Source organism: Ptychodera flava, chromosome 11, assembly GCF_041260155.1.
Source record: "Ptychodera flava strain L36383 chromosome 11, AS_Pfla_20210202, whole genome shotgun sequence".
In the NCBI taxonomy this organism is placed as follows: Eukaryota; Metazoa; Hemichordata; class Enteropneusta; family Ptychoderidae; genus Ptychodera; species Ptychodera flava.
Genome location: NC_091938.1, coordinates 19,447,635 through 19,468,002, shown reverse-complemented (window position 1 = coordinate 19,468,002; position 20,368 = coordinate 19,447,635). Strand labels below are relative to the sequence as shown.

General features: G+C 38.3%; 3 protein-coding genes across 6 annotated transcripts in view; 1 reads left to right on the top strand and 2 right to left on the bottom strand.

Moving 5' to 3' along the window:
• Positions 1–933: 933 nt before the first annotated feature.
• LOC139144397 (tigger transposable element derived 5-like) lies at positions 934–3,140 on the bottom strand. Its single transcript, XM_070715098.1, has 2 exons — positions 3,113–3,140; positions 934–2,510 (listed from the first exon to the last, which is right to left on the bottom strand). Exons 1-2 carry the CDS (start codon positions 3,138–3,140, stop codon positions 934–936), a joined length of 1,605 nt encoding a protein of 534 aa, XP_070571199.1.
• A 2,527-nt stretch (positions 3,141–5,667) lies between these two features.
• LOC139143728 (ankyrin repeat and SOCS box protein 8-like) lies at positions 5,668–13,499 on the bottom strand. Of its 2 annotated transcripts, none has more exons than XM_070714264.1 (3): positions 13,340–13,499; positions 11,126–11,384; positions 5,668–9,874 (listed from the first exon to the last, which is right to left on the bottom strand). In XM_070714264.1, exons 2-3 carry the CDS (start codon positions 11,345–11,347, stop codon positions 9,239–9,241), a joined length of 858 nt encoding a protein of 285 aa, XP_070570365.1. In that variant the 5' UTR covers positions 11,348–11,384; positions 13,340–13,499; the 3' UTR covers positions 5,668–9,238. The 2 variants fall into 2 exon arrangements, with proteins under 2 accessions (XP_070570365.1, XP_070570366.1); XM_070714265.1 differs by having other exon boundaries at positions 7,147–9,874; positions 11,126–11,381.
• The window catches only part of LOC139143726 (presequence protease, mitochondrial-like), a 28,155-nt gene continuing 20,934 nt past the window's right edge, over positions 13,148–20,368 (top strand). The window contains exons 1-8 of one of the 3 annotated variants that reach the window (XM_070714263.1): positions 13,148–13,262; positions 15,169–15,277; positions 15,442–15,548; positions 16,521–16,672; positions 17,296–17,410; positions 18,376–18,472; positions 19,093–19,253; positions 20,155–20,281. In XM_070714263.1, the coding sequence (XP_070570364.1) occupies positions 16,543–16,672; positions 17,296–17,410; positions 18,376–18,472; positions 19,093–19,253; positions 20,155–20,281 (630 nt within the window). In that variant the 5' untranslated portion in view covers positions 13,148–13,262; positions 15,169–15,277; positions 15,442–15,548; positions 16,521–16,542. Of the gene's footprint in view, positions 13,263–13,740; positions 13,884–14,643; positions 14,682–15,168; positions 15,278–15,441; positions 15,549–16,520; positions 16,673–17,295; positions 17,411–18,375; positions 18,473–19,092; positions 19,254–20,154; positions 20,282–20,368 lie in introns of those variants that run through there. The other 2 variants (XM_070714260.1, XM_070714261.1) reach the window with 2 other exon arrangements.

The window sequence follows — 20,368 nt, the reverse complement described above, 5'->3', positions numbered from 1 at the left end:
GAGTAAATAGACCAACATTTACCAACGACTCCAAGTGTCAAACTATCAATATGTAAAAATCAGTGTGAGTTTATAAATGCTCTGCATTCAACATTATTTTCTCATACCACAGCGGATCAAACGCTTAGATTTTCAGTTTTGGTTTATTATTCACCATCCAGATCTGAAGTATTCTACTGCAGAAAATAGACCCTAGATTTAGCCAATCATATAGCTGGATTTAGACAAGACATATTCAAATGATAAAAAAAATCAACATTGAATTCTCATGAAAAATTGCAGTTGTAAAAATTGATCAGCAATAAACAGCATTTTTTAGTATCTCATTTCATGTATGCTGCATGCCATGAAGTATATTTATTTCTTGAAAGCAATTTTCTGTGATCATTCAGTGCCGTCTATTTGAAACACTACCGCAGTAGGCTCCATTATCAATTTGCATATTTGTACAATTACAAATTACTATCCATTAGGGAAATTACAATCATTAATATGCATCAGTAGTGCTTAATGAACCACGTACCAAAACAATATAAAATTAAGATTATGTATGTATAGTAACCAGATCTGATCCATTGGATAGGCAGGGCTAATACAGTGGACCCTCGCTAAGTCGCGGGTGACGGGGTCCATAGCCAAAACCGCGACTTAGCGAGGGCCGCGACTTAGCGAGGGGCCTTGCAAAAGGGGGCAACTGTCTCCCATACTGTCTCCCATACTGTCTATGACAACAATAAAAACACATACATTGCTCCGTTTAATTTTATTTTATTAAATTGCAAATATATGTGACAACACACATCTTAATTGAGTAGTGTCAAAAAATGTTACATCAAATTAATTGAAAAATAAAGAATCTCAGTAAATTATGTCATCGCATGTGTCCATCATCCATGTTCGTTCTCTCAAAATAATTGTCACAATGTTTAAAGTTCAACGCGATTGGAAAAACTTGGTGATACTTGTCTGACGCTGTTTCTTCTTCTGGACATTTCTACAACACGCGATAAGTTCCTTTATGTGCAACAACTTCAAGCTGTCGATGTCTCTCTCGCTGTTAGCCGCTTCAAAAAATGACAGTGCTGCTTCAAGTCCCGCGATAGCTTCTGAGGCAGTTGCTGGAGGTGGGACGTTCTCTTTGTCGACTGCGGTGTCGTCATGTTCATCATCGGTGCCGGCTGGTTGGTTTTCAGAACTTTTGAGGGTTGATATGATCCCCTCGTCGGACAAAAGTTCAAATGTTGGCTCGTTGTCATCGGTGGATATCCATTCCATCAGCACGTCTTCGCTGTATTCGCTGTCAAGTCCATGTTCAGCTGCGGTGTTGATAAGGGCGTTGACTGACTCTGTCTCTGGGGTGGCACAAATGTCGTCTTGTACGTTGAATGCTGCTCCGAGTCCTTTCATCCAGCATCCTTCGATAGATGAAGTCTTGACTTGTCTCCATGATTTTCCAGCGATGTAACACATGTCCTTAATGGTGTACTTCTGAAGGCTTGTTACCAGCGATGAATAGTCCGGGTCGAGCAAGAGATGCATCATTAACTCGCGGCGATAATTTGCTTTGAAAGTTTTTATGATGCCTTGATCCATGGGCTGCAGTAGACTGGTCGTGTTTGCTGGCAGATATAGCGCTCTGATTTTCCCATCTCGCGTTCTCAAGCGGTCTTCGCGTGGATGAGCAGGACACTGGTCTAAAAGCAACAGAGCTTTGGGTTCAAGCCCACGAGACGTCAAATGACAACGCACACTCGGGACGAAGTTGTTGAAAAACCACTCCTCGAAAAGAAACTGCGTCATCCATGCATTTCCCGAAGCCATGTACACTACAGGTAAATTGTCCATGTTGACATGATGAAAACAACGTGGTTTCAGACTTCTACCGATGATGAGTGGTCTCAGCTTGTGGTTGCCCGATTTGTTCGCCGTCAGCATTACGGTGATGCGTTGTTTGTTCTGTTTGTAGCCGACGGTCTGAGGGTCGTTCGATGAAGCTTGGGACTTCGAGGGCAGCAACTTCCAAAACAAACCAGCCTCGTCGACGTTGTAAACCTGTTCATCACTGTAGCCCTCGGCATCGATAATGTCTTTCAATTTAGCGGGAAAAGTTCGTGCAGCTTCGGCGTCTGCAGATCGGGCTTCACCTTGGATGGCTACTTCGCTGATCGCGTGTCTTCGCTGCCAACGCCAGAACCACCCTGCACTGGCCTCAAACTCAAAGTGGTCTCCCCTGAGTTGTTTTGCCAAAATGCGAGCCTTCTCACGTATGATAGGCCCAGAAAGCGGAGTCCCTCTTGACCGTTCTTGTAAAAACCAAACGTGTACAGCCTTATCGATATCTTCGTTGTTCGACAGCTTTGCACGTTTTCGGTTGAGGCCCGCCTCTTCATCGACTTCGAAAACAAACTGCCGCAACTTTTCTTCGCTCTTCACCCACCCTCGGATAGTGGATTCACCCACACTCAAATCACGTGCTATCTTCGCTTTCGCTTCACCTTTCTTCGCTTCACCTGTATTAATTACGGTATCTTCAAAAGTAAGGTGTCTGTTAAAGGTACACTGTCACCTGTTCCAATTTTGCCACAGTCACCATGGAAAGAGAAAATCTATCCAATCACAGATTTTAAGCAGGTGGCTGCTTTTTAAAAACAGCGACCTCACATGGGCATTTTGAATATCAAGGAACCCTCCTTTGACCATATATGGGCATATTTAGATTACAGGTGACTGTATACCTTTAACTATAACTACCTGGCTGTAAAACTAGATATGTATATATACAACAGGAAGTTGACAAAAACAGAATCAACATTAATCATTGAAACATTAATATTGTCCACTATTAATATTGTCCAATATTAATGCTTCAACATCATAAAAATTTATGAAAAACCTGCATTTCTGATGAGCCTACTCGGGATATTATCAGCTTGTGGTACGATAACCTTTCTCAACTAACATAGAAGCCGTTCATCACATTTGCAGACGCAGCATATGTCGAATCGCTTCAAAGTTTTGTATGTAGCCTTTGAAAGTTGCCAGGAAACTTGAAACTCTTTCTGTGAGTCAGACAGATTAGCAACACTTTCTCTCTGTCTGGCTTTCAGCTGACCTGTGCTCTGCAAGCAATTTCCCGCCATTTGGAAAAAACATTTCTCACATTTTCTGAAGTTCTGCAGGATTATTCGCCCCAACTTTTGGCACAAATCAGTCTCCTCCTGCTACATATTTACTGCATCACAGTGAAACCTGCTCATGACTACAAGAGCAAAGTTCATTGCCATAGATGTTCAGAGTTCACGGCAGTAAAGCCCCAGGTGGAAAATAATTTGAATTTGCGAGATGCAATTCGCTAGATTTCCGGGAGGTTGATATTGATTACTCTTATTGAAATTCGAGGTCTCACTGCTGGTGTTATATTGTGATATCTGATCCAGCAGCACTGACTATAGATGAAGCAGGTAGCCAGGCTACCCAGCTTGTCTTGTGCACCGCGAAACAAGAAAATGCAAACACAATACCTACACGCATATGGGTTTGACATTTGTTAAAGCTATACATTGCAACTATTATGTGTACATATGAAATCTAGTCAAATAACATGAATGTGACAAATTTGAATGATGCTGGCACCGGTATTTCACAATTACATTACACATGGAGGAGATTGACATTCTAGATTTTTGCCATGGCTGGTTGCTATAGTTATCATCCATGTGAAGGTCCCCTTCATGACCATGGACAATGGTACAGTCCCACTGTTCATAATAAGGTGGGTGGACCTACACACGAGTAAAAAGGGTGAAGTGATTATAACTTTGATGACCTTGACATTTGACATTGTCTTGTTCTATTCTGAAAAGATCCCCAGGAGGGAACCATTCACGTGAATACACTGTAAAAATGTCAGAGAAAGACGATATACTACCGTTATATTGTGAACTTAGCGCCATATGGACGTGATGGATATCGGTGAGAATGATAAAGCCAAATATGAAACCTGATAATTATTGTGAAATTTACTCAGCAGTATCCATTCTCCAGTCGGCAATTTTTTTTCGCACCTCTGAATTACCTACCCTGGGAGATTTGGTATATATGTAATTGTACGCTGTATCCAGAGCTCACAGACTTTATCTGAGAAGCTGCAGATTTCATAAGAAATGCTGCTATGTCATAGCAAAATTTGAAAGCACTTTCTTTTTTAAGCATATCAACATGAATATGTGTAAACTATCCATGTGTCTCCATTGACCTTATCACACAATGCAGATTTTTCTTCTAATTGGGTGACAAGTTTTAAAAATCCGGTATTTTTCAAAATCCCTTACTTGACCAGCTGTTCTTTTGAAATGTTTATGAGTATGTCCATTTGAAAGTAGAAAAGTTGTCTAAATGTCAAAAAAAGTCAAAAGTTAGAGACAGTTGAGCACCTTTCGAACTGGGACACAGCAGCTCAAAGTGTACCCATGAAAGTCACACTTTGGCCACTGGTGGCGCTATTCAAAGCTTGCAGACAAAACAGGTTCAGATGAGAAGCAGAAAGTCACAACATCTTTCTAAATTATGACATCGCTGGCAAGACAAAGTGATTAAAAACACACTAGTTTGCCTTGAGGGGAATATAAAGTGTCAAAAGATCAGACAAATGCTAACTTGGCTATATCTAATAGACTAGTTCTTGGTGTACTTAATTTATTTGGCATCAAGAGTAAACAGACCTAGTCTATCAGATGAATTGAAATAGCAGCAATAAATTTCTGACTGAAAGAAATCAACGTTCTCCAGGAATAAATTCAACCTTGGCATTTTTAGATGAGCCTCAAGTCTTGTTGACTCATGATGCCATGGAAAATATTCCCTTACTCAGCGACTGGATGACAGTGAATAAAGCCAGTAACAGCTGGACTATCATGTTCTCAAACATTTCACTATTACAACACTCTCAAATTTCTTTCCAATCGTCCGCTGCAAATTAAAATATTTCAGAAAATAGCATATAATTAAGTTCTAAAAATTGTGTCTAATATTCGGCTTAATGATGAGTATTACTATTTGGCTTGCAGTGGTTACTGATATGGCATTCTTTTAAATTTGCCGATGATTTTTTTTGTCTGGAAATATAATCTAGTATAATGACCAGCTCATTCAAGGTCCTCCATACTCTGAATTAAAAATTTGGAGAAAAAATTATGGCTGGATGACAGATAAAATTACCCATAATTTTTCAAACATATTTCATATTTATCTTCAATAGTAATTTTCTTTACGCTATTATTGTACAAAATTTGACTCAATCATATCTGACATTATCGAATTGAATCATCTGATAATATGAAATTGTAGCACACAGACTTTTGTCACAAAGAACAGTAAGGCATTTGACAACTTATTTTGTCATGGATACATTTGCATCAAGTTATTGACAAAAATCATATCTCTGGTCCTGAGACACTACTTTTTATTTGACATAATTGGTTTTTACTTTATTCTACATGTAAACCATGTCTTGCGTTGATTACCAAAGCTATCATATTTCTGTTGATGCATAATCTGTCATAATTTCTACTGGATGACTTCCTGAGTCTGCTTCAAAAGGGACAATAGCTATAAATTTTGAGATTATCATTATTCTTGTTCAGAAAAAAACACTTTTTTTTTGCATTTCTAGAGAATGATGAAATATAAACTGTCAGCCTTGCCAACATGTACAAAATGCATCATGCACAATACATGTAGTTGATCTCGGTGTTCACAAATGAATTCTAAGTTGGACTGAACAGACAAATCCTCCATATCTCAATGAACAGTTACACAACTTACACCATAAGAAAATATACTGTTATTACTTTGTTTACTATCACACTGGAAATGAAGTTTGGGAACACTCCAAAACCGATGTTTTTCCTGCATATCTTGATGTTTACCATAAAATATCACGGCTGATATGTTATTGCAAATGTCACCAGGATAGAGTGATATGGGCATGGGTATATGATAAAAGTTATTATCACCTTGGGTCAAGATAAGTTGACACAAACATTTCCTATGGGCCTCTGGCTATTATTCTACCGGTATGCCTATCCCTAACCCTAATGACTCCCTAGGTCACTAGTGATTAATGTGAAATGATTTCTGTGTCCACTGACCTTATACTCTTGCCATGTGATCATTGGGTCTGGACATTACACATCAACAGTCTGACTCTGCACTGACAAGTTTAACACCAGGCATTTTGAAATGATTTTGGCAGGAAAACAGGAAAAAAAAATAAACATAACACATAATGTATCCTAAAATGCACCATAATAACAGCTGATGAATTTATGTGAAAAGTTGCATCATTTTCAAAAAACAACATTATGTTATTGGAGTAAACAAATAACCTACATATGTAAATGTTATTGGCTTGGGGAATATTATATGGTACAGTGTATTTATTTTGTCTTTTGGGATTCAATTACTGTTTATCAATAGTTTGTCTGTCATGTTTGTTATTAATGCTGATGCGATTATAGAATTTGACAAAAACAGTGGTGAAGTCAAAACTTCAACAGAAATTCAGCTTTCCAAGAAGAGCACACCATCAGCTGAAGAGAATCAAATTAAAATCAGAAATACTTTGCCAGAAACTCAACACTCAACATGAGCATGCCATTGAGATTATGAGCCATCTGACCAATGCTAATTCGGTGAATCAGGAGGGATATGTGAAACCAAAGTAGATCTACTGCCAAAATAAAGTCAGTCAACTACCAATTTAAGCTGCCTTTCAAATGATTTAATTGTAGTATTCTGAGAAGCTGACGACACTCTTGCTCCTCTTTTGGCCATTACTGTGTGACATAAATTGTGTAACGATTCGTGATTCAACTGTGGTACTGTTACTAACACAGTGCTCATTTGGTAAACAAAAGTCTATCACACAAAGTCATCTCAACTGAACGCCTGCAAATATCACACTATGCACTAGACTGAGAAATCAAACAACTATTTGATTAGTAAGTATCCTATAGTTGTAGTTGCATTGTTTCTTTTCTTCACATGGCATTTTTTACCTATAGTGTATTAGACACATGTTGTACACTCATAATCTGTAATCCAGTTGGTGTATGCAAAAAGTTTTGACACAGAACAACATTTTTTTGAATCTTTGTCAAGCATGATAAAAGCAAATTTTTATTTGTCACTTTCAATGTAAAGTATACACAGTCACCGTAACTTATACATGTAATTTCGACAAAGTCCACGTCAATTCCCCAGCCCCATGACACATAAATAGGCTCAGACCAGACTAAGACAAAGTGAAGAATAAAACAAGAATAAAATATTTCATGACTCATAATTCTGGAGAAAAAAATCAAGCATGCTGGTGGTTTCACAGCTTCTGTAAATATCTCAGTTGTCTGGTGATCTCTTGATTGGTAACAATTTGCCATCATTGTCTTCTTTTTTCATTGTCATCAAGTTTTACTCATTTGAGGCACGCAAATTCAATAATACTATTATAATATTGTTTTGGCATGCTGAGAACTGACAATCAAACCAGCTAGTACCAGGATTTTCAGTGCATAAGAACATCTACCATATCAATCAATTGGTGACTATGTAATACGACCTTTCTCCAATCGTTTTCTATTGAAAGTTGTTATTTGCATTCATGAAAATACAGTGAGAAGATCAAATTGAGGGAAAACTAGAAACAAATTCTTTTGGCTCCAAAACTGGTTGTGGTGTCGTCAAAAACATGGAATTAATTCTCTGAGTAAATTCACCACACTAATTAGATATATACAATGTATTAATACTTTTTGAACACGGGCAGTGTTGCATTTATAGCACAAGTTACCACAGTCATGAACCCTGGAGTTTGTCCTGCATAATCTGCCAAAGGGCTTGTGGATGAATTCAGCATTGTAAAATCGAGCAATATTTCAATTCTTATGACCAGTTTTAGATCTCAACATTTATCAAATGACAATATTAGAATTCAATGATGTATACAGCCTCTTCGTGAGCATTCGGATGTCTCAGACGTACAAAAGAGAAGGGAAGTCAGTTGACCATCACTCCCTGGCTGTTTATGCTGCACATGGCTATGGGCCTGCAGGGATGTTCCCTCAAAATCAGATCACAGAGCCTTATGTACAATGTGTACTGTCAAGATTCAAGTTTTATATTCTGTTGTTCAAAGGCCTTTACTCTCAAATCCATATATTGATACCTGGTCAAGCACATGAAAGCAGTTAACATCACTTGTGACACATCATATAGTTTATATGTATCACCCTTTGCAGACCTCATCAATTCACAATATGTTATAAACACATGATTTTCATTGATTTGCCTTTCTGAGACATACAGTGACTTTATTGACTAGACCTTGTATATTATTATGTCACAAGTGATCATTTAGGTACCTGGTTGTTTTCTGACTTCAACAGAAAAGTGAACACCTGTCTAAATGAAATTGATGCCAAACGCCATGTCTAGTTAATTGAGAGTAGACAATACCCTATGTAAATGCCTGCATGTGTTTTGCAATTTTTGTTGTAGGAGACACACTTGGCCTATATAATTTTCAAAGCAGCTTCTTTTCTGTCAAGCACTGCTACATGAATGACTGCAGAGTTCAATTAACATATACATAGCTATTAATGCTATGCCCCTCTGCATAATCCTCTTCAGAGATGAACACAAGCATGTGTTTGCCCCCTGCATAAATATTCAATAAGACTTTCACCATTATCAAATGTGACTCATTACTATACTGTGTAATGATTGAGTTTCATGCCCCAATGGCTTGTGATCTGATGAGCTAAATCTGTACCTCAATCATGGGAACATCACTGGAAGTGTGATGCAAGCCTCTGCAAAAATTACCACCATTTTATTGTGACCGGCATCCATGATGGGAGCACACTCTTGTCAAATTTTGAGAAACATGGAGTCATTTTAAATGGGATAGTGTCAAAGTTGTGCATATAGCTGCCACATCTCAATCCCAAATCTCAATTTGTAACCAGAAATAAAATAATCTTTACCTGAAGTTTCCTGTCTTTAAAACCAGTCAATACCCCAAAAAATTCAAAAAAACTTTACAGTTATTCAACATCTGTAAATGGCTAGCCCTTTTCTGTAATAACATTACCGCATGTTCAATATTTTGAATTCTGATAAAAAAAATCTTATATACACGTACATATCTTAAATACTAGAAACTTGTAAAATTCGATCATTATTGTTCTTGAAGCATTAGGTAGCTCCGCAGAGAAGAAGGCAAAGGCAGTTTAGTTACAGCATCTGGTAGGAAAGTCTGGCCGAGATTTTTGCGAATTACGAAACGGCAGAGTTCCTTCAGTGGTCTCGCATTTTTGCAATATTCTAAGAGCATGTCGTGAAGCTGCACATCGCGCTTAATTTCATTTGGCAACGAGCCTTGCTCGTTGCGTATATCAAACATTCCAAGAGCTTTGATGAGGAGGTGCACTGACTCCATATCTCGATTGTCGAGTCCACTGGCGGCCATGGCGGAAGCTCGTAGAATCGGAGACATCCCATTGTAATTTGTGATGGACGGATCGGCGCCGTAGTCTAGTAACAACTGAATGCTTTCATGATTGCATTTCAAAGAGGCCCAGCTGAGCGGTGTGTCGTTATTGTAGTCTACGAGGTTGACCGCGGCACGGTGGTGTAGCAACATACGCAAGCTGCTCACATTATTCTTAAACGCAGCCCAATGAAGTGGTGTATCCTGATTACCGTCTGGTGCATTGAGATCAGCGCCATATTGGATAAGGAGTTCTGTACAAATGTCATCTTTCTCAGCTGCATAATGCAGAGCAGTTCTTTCATACCCATCGACAGCATTGACCTGTTTGAAAAAGTTTTACATGTTTCAAATTCCCTCCCTGATTACTACACACAATGGAATTAATGTCATATTATCTCCCATCCAAAATATCTAACCAGTTTTTCCTAAATGTTACTTTTTTAAATAATTTTTTTAAGCATCTCTTGTTGCTTTTCAAGGAACATAAAAGATGTGGGTTTATGACTCGAAATAATTCCAGGTCTAACGCTAGAGGGCGCTGTGCTAATTTCTGTGTGGCACCTAAGTTCTTGCTCAATCAAATTTAGGCAGGTTAATTCTCTTTCCTAGATTTTGTGACTGATGATGTTGTATCACCTTCTCTCAAAACTACAATGAGATACATGTATTGATTTGATATGACGGCAACTACATCTAACTATGCAACTATACACATATTTCAAGCAAATATTACCCATGCATGTGACCAACAACATCAGAAGCTGTGTCACTGGCTCGTACATCGACAAAAACCATACACACTATCATGGCTTATTGTGTCAGTGTGATAACCTGGCCTTGAAATGCAGTTTGGTAGATTGGTGTTTGCAAGATAAGGTATTTGAGTCAAAGTGTCTGAACCCTACCTTACTACATTTATACATTATGAGCATATGAAACAAAGATCACACTTATAGCTCCTCAGATATCAGACTTTTGTACTTGGAGCACCCAATTTTCAAAACTCAGCACCACAACAAATGAATTTTAGTTTGCTGACCTTACTTGTGCCCAATACTGGTTCATTTACTGAAAACACTGCCTTCATATCAAAAACACAGTGTAGCTGACATATTTATTTTCTTTCCAATGTCAATGTGCAAACCCTCCTTAATATTGTTCCCCTACATGCTTTTGAAAAAAAAAAAGTCTACAAAAGGTGAAAATGCACAACTCGAAAGAAAGCTTCAAGCTTAAACTAATATTTTGTCATTGGAAATTGTAAACTACATGTAGTCTCTTTTATGTTTATGTTTATGGATGATAATCAGAGGTCTGAATGTACATTTTCCCTAAGGCCAAGGTATTAAATTTTTACTACTATTTTACTACCACTCTGTATTATACTCCATGGTTCACTACTCAGAAATTTGATTTTCAGGAAAACAATACAATAAAACACCTCTTTCTCAAGATTTCACAATAAGAGCAGAGAGGAACTGAAAACAATTTGGAGTAGAAATACCTGTCCCTCTAAAAATTTTGCTTATCAATTTAACTTCTAGATGGGGTTGTCTGATGAGGTGAACTTACCGTTGCTCCTCTGTCAAGTAGCAACTTCAGGACATTACTGTCACAAACCATACATGCACAGTGCAATGGAAGCAGAGTACCTGATGCCCCATTGATGTCAGCGCCCTCGTCCAGTAGTTCCTCTACGTCGTCAGTGGAGTAGGCTCTCCAGTCAGCGATGGTGCGAATCAGACGCTCCTGCAGACTGTAGCTTTGCTGTAGTCTAGCCATCACATACCACATGTTAGTACACTTTCCAAAGACAACCCACTCATTCCTGCTGAAGCAGAACAAAAGTCATGACAGTAAACTTTACAAATATAAAATAAATTGCTGTAAAGCAGGAATTCAAATAGTTTGCATGAACAAAATTAAAGTAGACAGAACATTGCCAACAAAGCTGTTCATGAAAAAACGTGTTCACAAACAATGTCTTGGCTGGCACGTGAGCAATATTCATCCTGTACCAGCAGGTAGGGAATGTAGAGACACACCATTGTTTGATCAGTAAGTTAGGAAATCTCATACAATTCTTCATCAGATGTACAAAAAAATGTCCAATGGGTGGGCAGGGAATATGATTCGGTTGTTTTGGAGCTTCATGCCCATGGAAATTTGCTCTGCTCCATCTGGGGACAGCGTCAAGTCAAACTTAAACACATACCTTTCTCAGAGAGCTTATTTAGTGACTGACTTTGTTAAGCACAAGTGAGCATCCTTGATGGGTACTGGGCACTATTTCAGTGGGGGGAGGGGGTTGGGGTTGGGGGTTGGGGGTTGAAGCATACAGCGTAGAGAATGCTCTGGGAAGCTTTTGTAGTAAGGAAAGGGTAGAGGAGCATTTTTTATTGGGATGAAGGAGACTGGGAAGGTTTCCTGGTGGGTTGTAGGGGAAATTTATAGAATGAAACATTTTCAAATCACAATCGAAAGGCTACAGTGAACAGATTTCACTTTCCCCTCTAAAATTTTTATTTTTTCCAAAATGCTCAAATAGAATTCTATTCATAAGATTATTGATATGGCACAATTATTCAAGTCATAATTTGCCTAAAATTGGCTCATTGGCTATCCCTGTATGAGACTTGATGTAGTGTCAAACACTGCAATAGTCATATCATGCTAGCTTAAAAATCATGGTTTAAAAGTTCATTTTATCATCATACACGCCTGACAAACACACTGTGCATGTCAGGTTTTGCATCCACATGCACATGTTTCCCAGTGAGTGAGTGCAGGCACTAGCACTGTGATCACTTTAAAACAAGTTTGTCGATAATATATCCCTTGTCACCATCTATATCATCTGATGCATGTTTATCCTTTCGCACATCGTGTCACAATTTTTGGGTCTTAGCACAATGTGATCAACTGGGTAGTAACTAGCTCTGCATGGCAGGGCTCAGTGTTCCCGGCGTTATAATGCTGGGAACACACAGCCCTGTGGTGGGAGGCTGTATAATGCCGGGAACACACAGCCCTGCCATGCAGAGCTGGGTAGTAACTACTGGTAGTATAGCATTAGTTTTGAAAGACAGTCTCCTTCATCAGATGCTGGGAGGATGCTATGAAGACGACTCCATGTTGGTGAAAGCTCATGCCCTGGGCTCATGCTATATCATTTGGTACCTCCATGTGCTATATGTATATTACTCAGTCACGACCCAGTTGATTCAATGCGCTCTGCTCTTTTGCTTACAGTCTATCCATACACAGTGGAACGGATTCCACTCCGCTGTCCGCAGTTTATTGCGTTTGAAAATCAACAAGCCTACGCCTTTTTGTAGCAATCATATGCACACAAGTGACAAAGCAACAACGAGAATTGACAATAGATCGACATCTTGGAAATTGTCACCTGCATGCAGCCGCTCACCTACTTTAAACAAAGAATGAAAACAATGAAACAAAAGAAACCAATTTACACTTCATTGCAGAGGCGTGGCTAGGAGATCATAAAAGACGTTCGACTGTTGACAGACCTTCTCTGAGTGGGCGTTTCATTATAAAAAAGCATTCATCGGCAAAGATTCAGTGCTAAAAGAAAACAGTACGGTGTCTCTATCTCGTACGTCGTTGTGTAATCGTCTCCAAAGTCGAAACAGCTGTCCACAACTGGCACAAGGATTGCGATTCGCAGTTCATACCAAATCTAACAGTAAGTAAAACAGTCGAGTCATGCAGATTTCACTTGATGCACTTTCGACCCCGTCAAATAACTTTTAATACACTTACCTTCTATTAAATGATTGTCTTATGACCAGCTAATCGGTCCAAACAATAACATCTGATTTGGCGATTTATCCACTCTAAAAATGCGATCAAGGTCCCGATAAAGAAAGTTTGTTTTCCTTTTAACAAACGAGTAGGTCGGAAGTTGACACACAGACCTATTAAGGTCCTCTAGGCTAGTGTATATTGAAACAGCATCGTTGGCAATGTACACATAGTAAAACTCCTAACGAATGTCTTTAAATTTAAAAATTATGAAAAGGCTATAATGTAACTTATTGTAAGAATTAACTCAAAAAGATCCAAAGATACACCTAAAGAGTGATACAATTGAAACGATATTTTATCACTCTTACTAACAATCTTTAAGTTAGGTTGGCCAAATTTGGTTGGAGTATCGACACGACACACGAACATATGGGGTTACATGGGGTCATGTTGTGATATAAGTAAGTTATTCTGTAGGCGGGTCGTGTGTCTACTACAAAATGTTAAGGTTACGAACATCTTCAAATTTGAAGAGGTTGATAAAGGTAGCACAGAACAGGTAAGGCAATACTCAAGCAAACGTTAACGTGAACCTGATTTGTCAACTGTTGCTCGGAATATATGCATATAGTACACTGTCACCAGCAGTTGTCTGCCGGTGAACACGTGCGATGCTATTGCAATGAGCACGCAGAATTTCATCAGCACACGTGCACACGATCCTACACAACCGTTGTGGCTGTGTGGGCTGGCGCCATCCACGCAATGGCGCAGGCCTTTAGAGCGTCCATGATTTTATCCCTGGTCACGGTCCGTGCCCTGGTGTCCTCTTGCACCATCCACACTCACAGGTACCTGGAGTTGCCTGTGTAGTAAAAACTAGCATGTACACTACTACTCACTACAGTGGCAACTCCAGACACCTGTGTCCACTCTCTTCGCCAGTGTACATGAGACTGAGAGCGTGAATCGAACTCATGACGACATCCCATGTAATATTGCATGTGGATGCATCACCCTAGATGACGTGTTATTCATGAAACATTAAGGAAGTTTTATTAAACACCTTACCTATTGCCTGGTCATGAGGGCTATAGCGCCCGTCTATTACCCCAAGGGGCCGTGTGTTACCAGAAACACGTCGCTATTCCCTGAGGGCGTAGGCCAAGGGGTATAGCGATGTGTTTCTGGTAACACACGGCCACGAGGGGTTATAGACGAGTGCTATAGCCCGAATAAAGACCAGGCTATGCTCATGTTGTATTGTTGTACAGTTTTGAATGTGCTTTGATATTTTGCACCGCAACAATTCATTGTGACAAGTTTACTGGGCGATGTTTCCACAGCGGTATCAGTTGTACGTGGCACCACTTTGTTTCAAAAAATATTCTAAGTATATCTTACGACATCCTTAGTTGCACTTCAGTCTTTTCCGTCGATGAGCTGTTCAAGTTCCTACGCTGTTGGAATGTTGGAAAATGTTGGAAAATCTGTTTTAGAGAATGTGTTGTCACCTATCCCGGACGCACATCACATTCTAGTCAACTGCCATTGTTACAAAGCTGCAGACGACACTATGGTCACGTGACCAAACACTTTTCCAAATTTGGTCAGGACTATTTCCCTAGGGAAATAGCTTTCCAAAAAATGCCCTCTGGCGCCACTTTTGTCGATCCGGTGAGGACTAGACGTATCTATTTTCTCGTCACGTGACGTATTCTGGCGAATCGCGACACGGAATAAGCATGTGGCGTGTTATAATATCATATGTGTACATCTTTGTTTAAGAGGATCAGTCTTTTTCACTTGCAAAAAACTCATGCCTTCTCTCTGTCTGCAAACAGGCAGTGTAGGCCAATATGCAGCAGAAGAGCACGGTCAAGTTCTGCGATATTACAAGAGGCAGAGAAATACCAACCGGGACAACATATTCATGGCTTTACTGTTGACAAAGTAAGTTTTATGGCAAATTGACATCCCAAGGGTAAACAGAATTTTTTGTCCTGATCCCTGATCCAATATGCAAGTTTGAGAAATGCCCACAATATATTTTGAATATCAACCTCTATCTCAGAAGTACATGAACATATTGTAATTTTTTTGCAATGTTCAATCAGGTTGAAAAGGTATCCGAGTTACACTTGTCTGCCATAAAACTTACCCATGATGCAACTGGTGCCCAGTATCTGCATGTTGCCAGGGACGATTCCAATAATGTATTCAGGTAAGCACTATGATATTTTATATTGCTTTGTGCATGCAGCAGAGTTTTGAATGAGTTGTGTATTAATGACATCACCTTCATGGATGTGAAGTATTTGCAATTTATCTATTTATAGTGTGGAATGTAAAACATCAGGTAATGATAAACTGTGGAGTTACCCAGTGCTTTGTAATCTGATGCCCACAGAAATGGAATATAAATATTTCAATTCAGTGTCCATAGAATATGCAGACTTTATGAGAGCTTCTGGTCCAAAACAGCTTGCTCTCATAAACATCTCATTCAAGAATTTCAATGGACTTGTATGATAAAATAGCAATAAGCCACATTCTAAGGATGGATGTGTCACTTGGTTTTGGTATGCATGTACACCATACACACAGTTGTCATTTGTGTGTATGTCCAAGTGGTAGTTCCATCCTTGGAGTAGTGTATTGATTCTCACAAATGTCAATCATAATGATATATTGCTTTTGTAAGGAGTGAATCAAAAGATGTATTTACACATTGATAACAATAAGCAAACTTATTAAATCTGCCATGTGCACATGTACTCCAAACAAATCAAATCTGATCAGATTTCTAACATTAAACAATGGACTTAGAAATATATGCATGTACACTGGGATGAGCATGTACAGTTACTTACAAAGGCTCAAGGCAAATTTTGGAGTGGATCTTTGGTATGTTTACATGTGCTGTACTTAGTCTTTATTGAATCTCTTTTCTAAAACGTTCAAAATTTTCACTCAGAACAGATAAAACTTTCCAAGGATCTTTTCAAGAATCAACTTTGCACATATCTGTGCACATACATACTTTGCATTGGGACATTTGAAAGCACAAGCTACTTTTTGCACATGCAGTCACATAATTGCTGTGAATCTTTACATGATCTCACAATCTGAGCCTTCAAAGTAAAATGCTTTTACTAAAGATGCAAATGGAGAATTTAAGGTATTCTCTCTTCAGTGTTGGTTTCCGTACAACACCAATGGATGATACAGGAGTTCCACACATCTTAGAACACACAGTTCTGTGTGGCAGTGACAAGTATCCGGTTAGAGATCCTTTCTTCAAGATGCTGACAAGATCACTGTCCACATTCCTCAATGCAATGACAGGTGAGCCATTTGTTGTCACGGCTCATATATACCAGTATATTCCTGATGTTTCTAAGTAATAATTGTGCAACACCTGTTGATGTATGTGAACCATGTGATGCATAGAATGGTTACAGGATAAGGACTTTTGTTTCAAGGTTCTGTCATCATGTTTTCCAACTACAATTGTGCAATTTGTATTTCCTTTTTAAACAGTAGCCAAACAGACTGTTCAGTTGTTCATCTCATCTATGGACTTGCTTCTTTTCCAACATGAACACAAGGTGATCATTAATGTTGCTCCCCAACCAAACAGTCCTCCCTTCTCATCAACTCAAATTTCACTATCCTGAGATAAACAAGCCATTGAATTACTATTACCAGATGTACCATACCTGTTGATAATTATAAAACCAGGCACATTGTATATCTGCATTACTGTTTCTACACATTTTTGGTCCAAATTGGCACAAATTTGAATATTGTTAATGTAAAATGACATAGCACATCCTTCTCAGATTTAACCCTTTCGCCACCATGGTTTGGCCTATATTAATTATTGTCAATGAATAATTGTGGACATGTTTACAAGGAAAAGGGGTTAACAGGTTATAAGTGACTATTTCATCTGTTTTATCAACCAGCATGTGACTACACAGTGTATCCTTTCTCAAGTCAGAATGCCAAGGACTTTGAAAATCTACTCTCAGTGTACCTAGATGCTGTTTTCTTTCCAAGACTCAAAGAATTTGACTTCAGGTAAATGTCCGATTCAAATGACATCAAGAAAGTGACTCGGCGTTCGATATCCTTACCTTGTCAGATCTAAATGCTGTGCATTTTAAAAGAAGCGATGGTCATTTAGTGACGTTGCAATATAGACATCTGGTTTTTGTAAAATTTTTATACATCCTAGTTTGTGACCAATTCAGGTAGTACGTGCCTCAAAATTGTAAGACTTAAACTTTCACTCACACTTTCCCTGAGGAAAATCTAAAATTCCCTTTCAAAATCAAGAATAAAAAGCACGGGTCAGTTTGCAAAAATTGTACCAGAGAAACAAATTATCCAACGTTTACCGACTCTTGAAATTCAAAATGGCAACCATCCCTGATTTAACTGAAAAATTAATCTTTCAATTTTTTAAAAAAAATTTCCTTTGGAAAACTTAAGTAACACTCCATGAGCTTCAAAATGAGCCCCAGGAAGTGGTAGACCGAAATAATGTTATGAAAGTGTTTGAGTCCAAATATCTGTCACAAAAGGCACATTCTACCTCAAGTTACGAAAACAACAGACTTGTACAATTCATGTCTGACTTATTTGAAACATTTTATTTGGAAAATAGTCCATGAAAAAGTTGACAAAAGTAACAAATTACTTCCTACACTTTTTGAAGTTTTGAATGAAAGTCTTCAATTCATTTTTTTTCTATAACTGAAATAAAGAGATTGTTATCACTTTTCAAATTTAAGAATTGGTAAATCTGAGAAAATGTGATAAACCAAATCAAAAGTGTGCACATAGTAACAAGTAAGAGTTTTCAAAATCAATTCTCATACCCAGGTTTTGCAGGTTGCCAGTATTTGCTTCTGTCCAATATACTGGAATTAAATCAAGCATTATCTTTATTTCAAAGATTGAATTAAAGTAATGTGTAATGTAGTATTCTATAGGAGATCTGTATTAAAAGACCAGTCACACTTTCATTTTGTCATTGACAGTCAAGAAGGATGGAGGTTGGAACATGAGGATGTCAACAATGCAAACTCACCCATCATATTCAAAGGTGTGGTTTTCAATGAGATGAAGGGAGCTTTGGTGAGTTGATGTTGCAATTGTACTTAAATTACATCTAGTGATTGAGGCTGCAAATTTTCATCTTTAGTCCCATGTGTACATGTTGCATACACTTTTGTTGTGGTTATAAAACTACAAGGACGTTCTTCATAGTATAATAATCTTTTACACCCAGATGGTGTAAAGTTATTCATATTCATTGAAAATGAAGGTAGGTATATTTCATCACTGTCATTACCTTCAATGACAGGTTGAGTGGAAAGTAGTTTACTTCAAAGACCTTTCACCATCTCACTCATATATTCTGAAAATATACACTGAAAATACAACCTTGCTGTCAAAGACTGACTTGGTTTATGACTGTTGCAGTCTACCTCTTGTCATGTTGCTTTCAAAACCTTGTTTAGACCTCAGTAATGGGCTGTGACAGGAAGAAAGGTTCACACTTCTGAGTATAAGGTCCAACTTTGCCATAGAAAACAATAGCATTGGGACAAACCATTGCGACAAAAGGGTTCAGTCACAAGAAAGTTTCAAGAATCATAATGATATTCAAAAGAAATAGTAATGTGCTAAAAGTTAGTGGGAACAAGATGTGATGTGATAACCCTCTCAATGACATTTTATTTGTTTTCTTTCAGACCAGTCCTGATCAAATGTTTGCAATCCATGTCCAGAATAAAATACTTCCCAGTCACACGTACGCTACAAACTATGGTGGGGACCCGCTGAAAATTCCAAATCTGACCGTTGAACAGCTCAGGGAATTTCATTCAACGCACTACCATCCAAGCAATGCCAGGTAGGGTATGTCAATCAATATATGGCCGCTACTTGGATGTAACATAACAACCTTGTTAGGCATGTTGGATCACTCCTATCCCAACAATGCCAGATTTTAAATGATTCAACCAATAGCATAGCATAGCATAATGGAAGATTGCATCTCTGATATTTTTATTTTAGATGTGAAAGTTTTTTATTTGGTTTTATTTGGTTTAATAAAATTAATAACACGTAATAGCAAGGGCAAGATCACAACTTGTTACCTATTTGCAAGTTGGTGCTCATGACAATGATATTGATGATGTCATTGCTATCACTCAGCTAACATTACGGGAAAGCTCTTTTAACTTAGGAATACCCCACTTCCCTACCAGAGGATTAATTTCATAGACCTGCCTTTCATACAATGGCACTACAATGGCACCAGTTGGATAAGATAAACTTAACAATGGAACATTAACAGCTTGGGGGATTTTAAAGTCTTCTGTTTGTCACCCGAGTTGGTCAGGCAAGAACCTGGGTTTGATGTACCATGCAAGTTAATGCAGTCTTGCCCTAATGAAGGTGTCATCAATATAATCATCATGAGCTCAATTCCTTTGGCAGGCAAGAAATTGTGATCTTGCCGTTTCTAGTATATGTTGTCATTTAACTAAATATTTCAACTCAAGAATGAAATCAACAGTACCTATTTCCAAAGTATCAATGCAAAGCTAGGTACAGCTGTAATAAGGCACATCATGCAACATGTAGCAGTATGCCCAATGACATACAGTAATGATGTGACCACAAGTAAAAAACAGTAATTGTCATCTGATCATTGTTGCCATTTAAAAAATTAAAAGTCACAAACCTGAATAAAAATTAATGAAGACCGCAAACAACCTTATGATTTCTCTTGTGTATATTTTACTCAGATTTTACACGTATGGTGATATGCCAATGGAGAGACATCTAGAGTTCATTCAAAACCATGCTTTGAGCAAATTTACAAAAATTCAACCTGACACAGATGTTCCAAAGGAAGAAAGATGGACAGAACCTGTGAGTATACATACAGGATATATCCAATCTAATGTATATGAAAAGCATATATGACCCTGTGCACCCCAAATTTTGCTACAAGCCCAT

Coding starts and splice junctions, on each gene's coding strand:
- LOC139144397 (XM_070715098.1), bottom strand. CDS start 3,140: ATGGCGGGAAATTGCTTGCAGAGCACAG. Junction 2,511..3,112: donor AAATTGCTTGCAGAGCACAG/GTCAGCTGAAAG, acceptor TAATTAATACAG/GTGAAGCGAAGAAAGGTGAA.
- LOC139143728 (XM_070714264.1), bottom strand. CDS start 11,347: ATGTGGTATGTGATGGCTAGACTACAGCAAAGCTACAGTCTGCAGGAG. Junction 9,875..11,125: donor TACTTGACAGAGGAGCAACG/GTAAGTTCACCT, acceptor TTTTTCAAACAG/GTCAATGCTGTCGATGGGTA.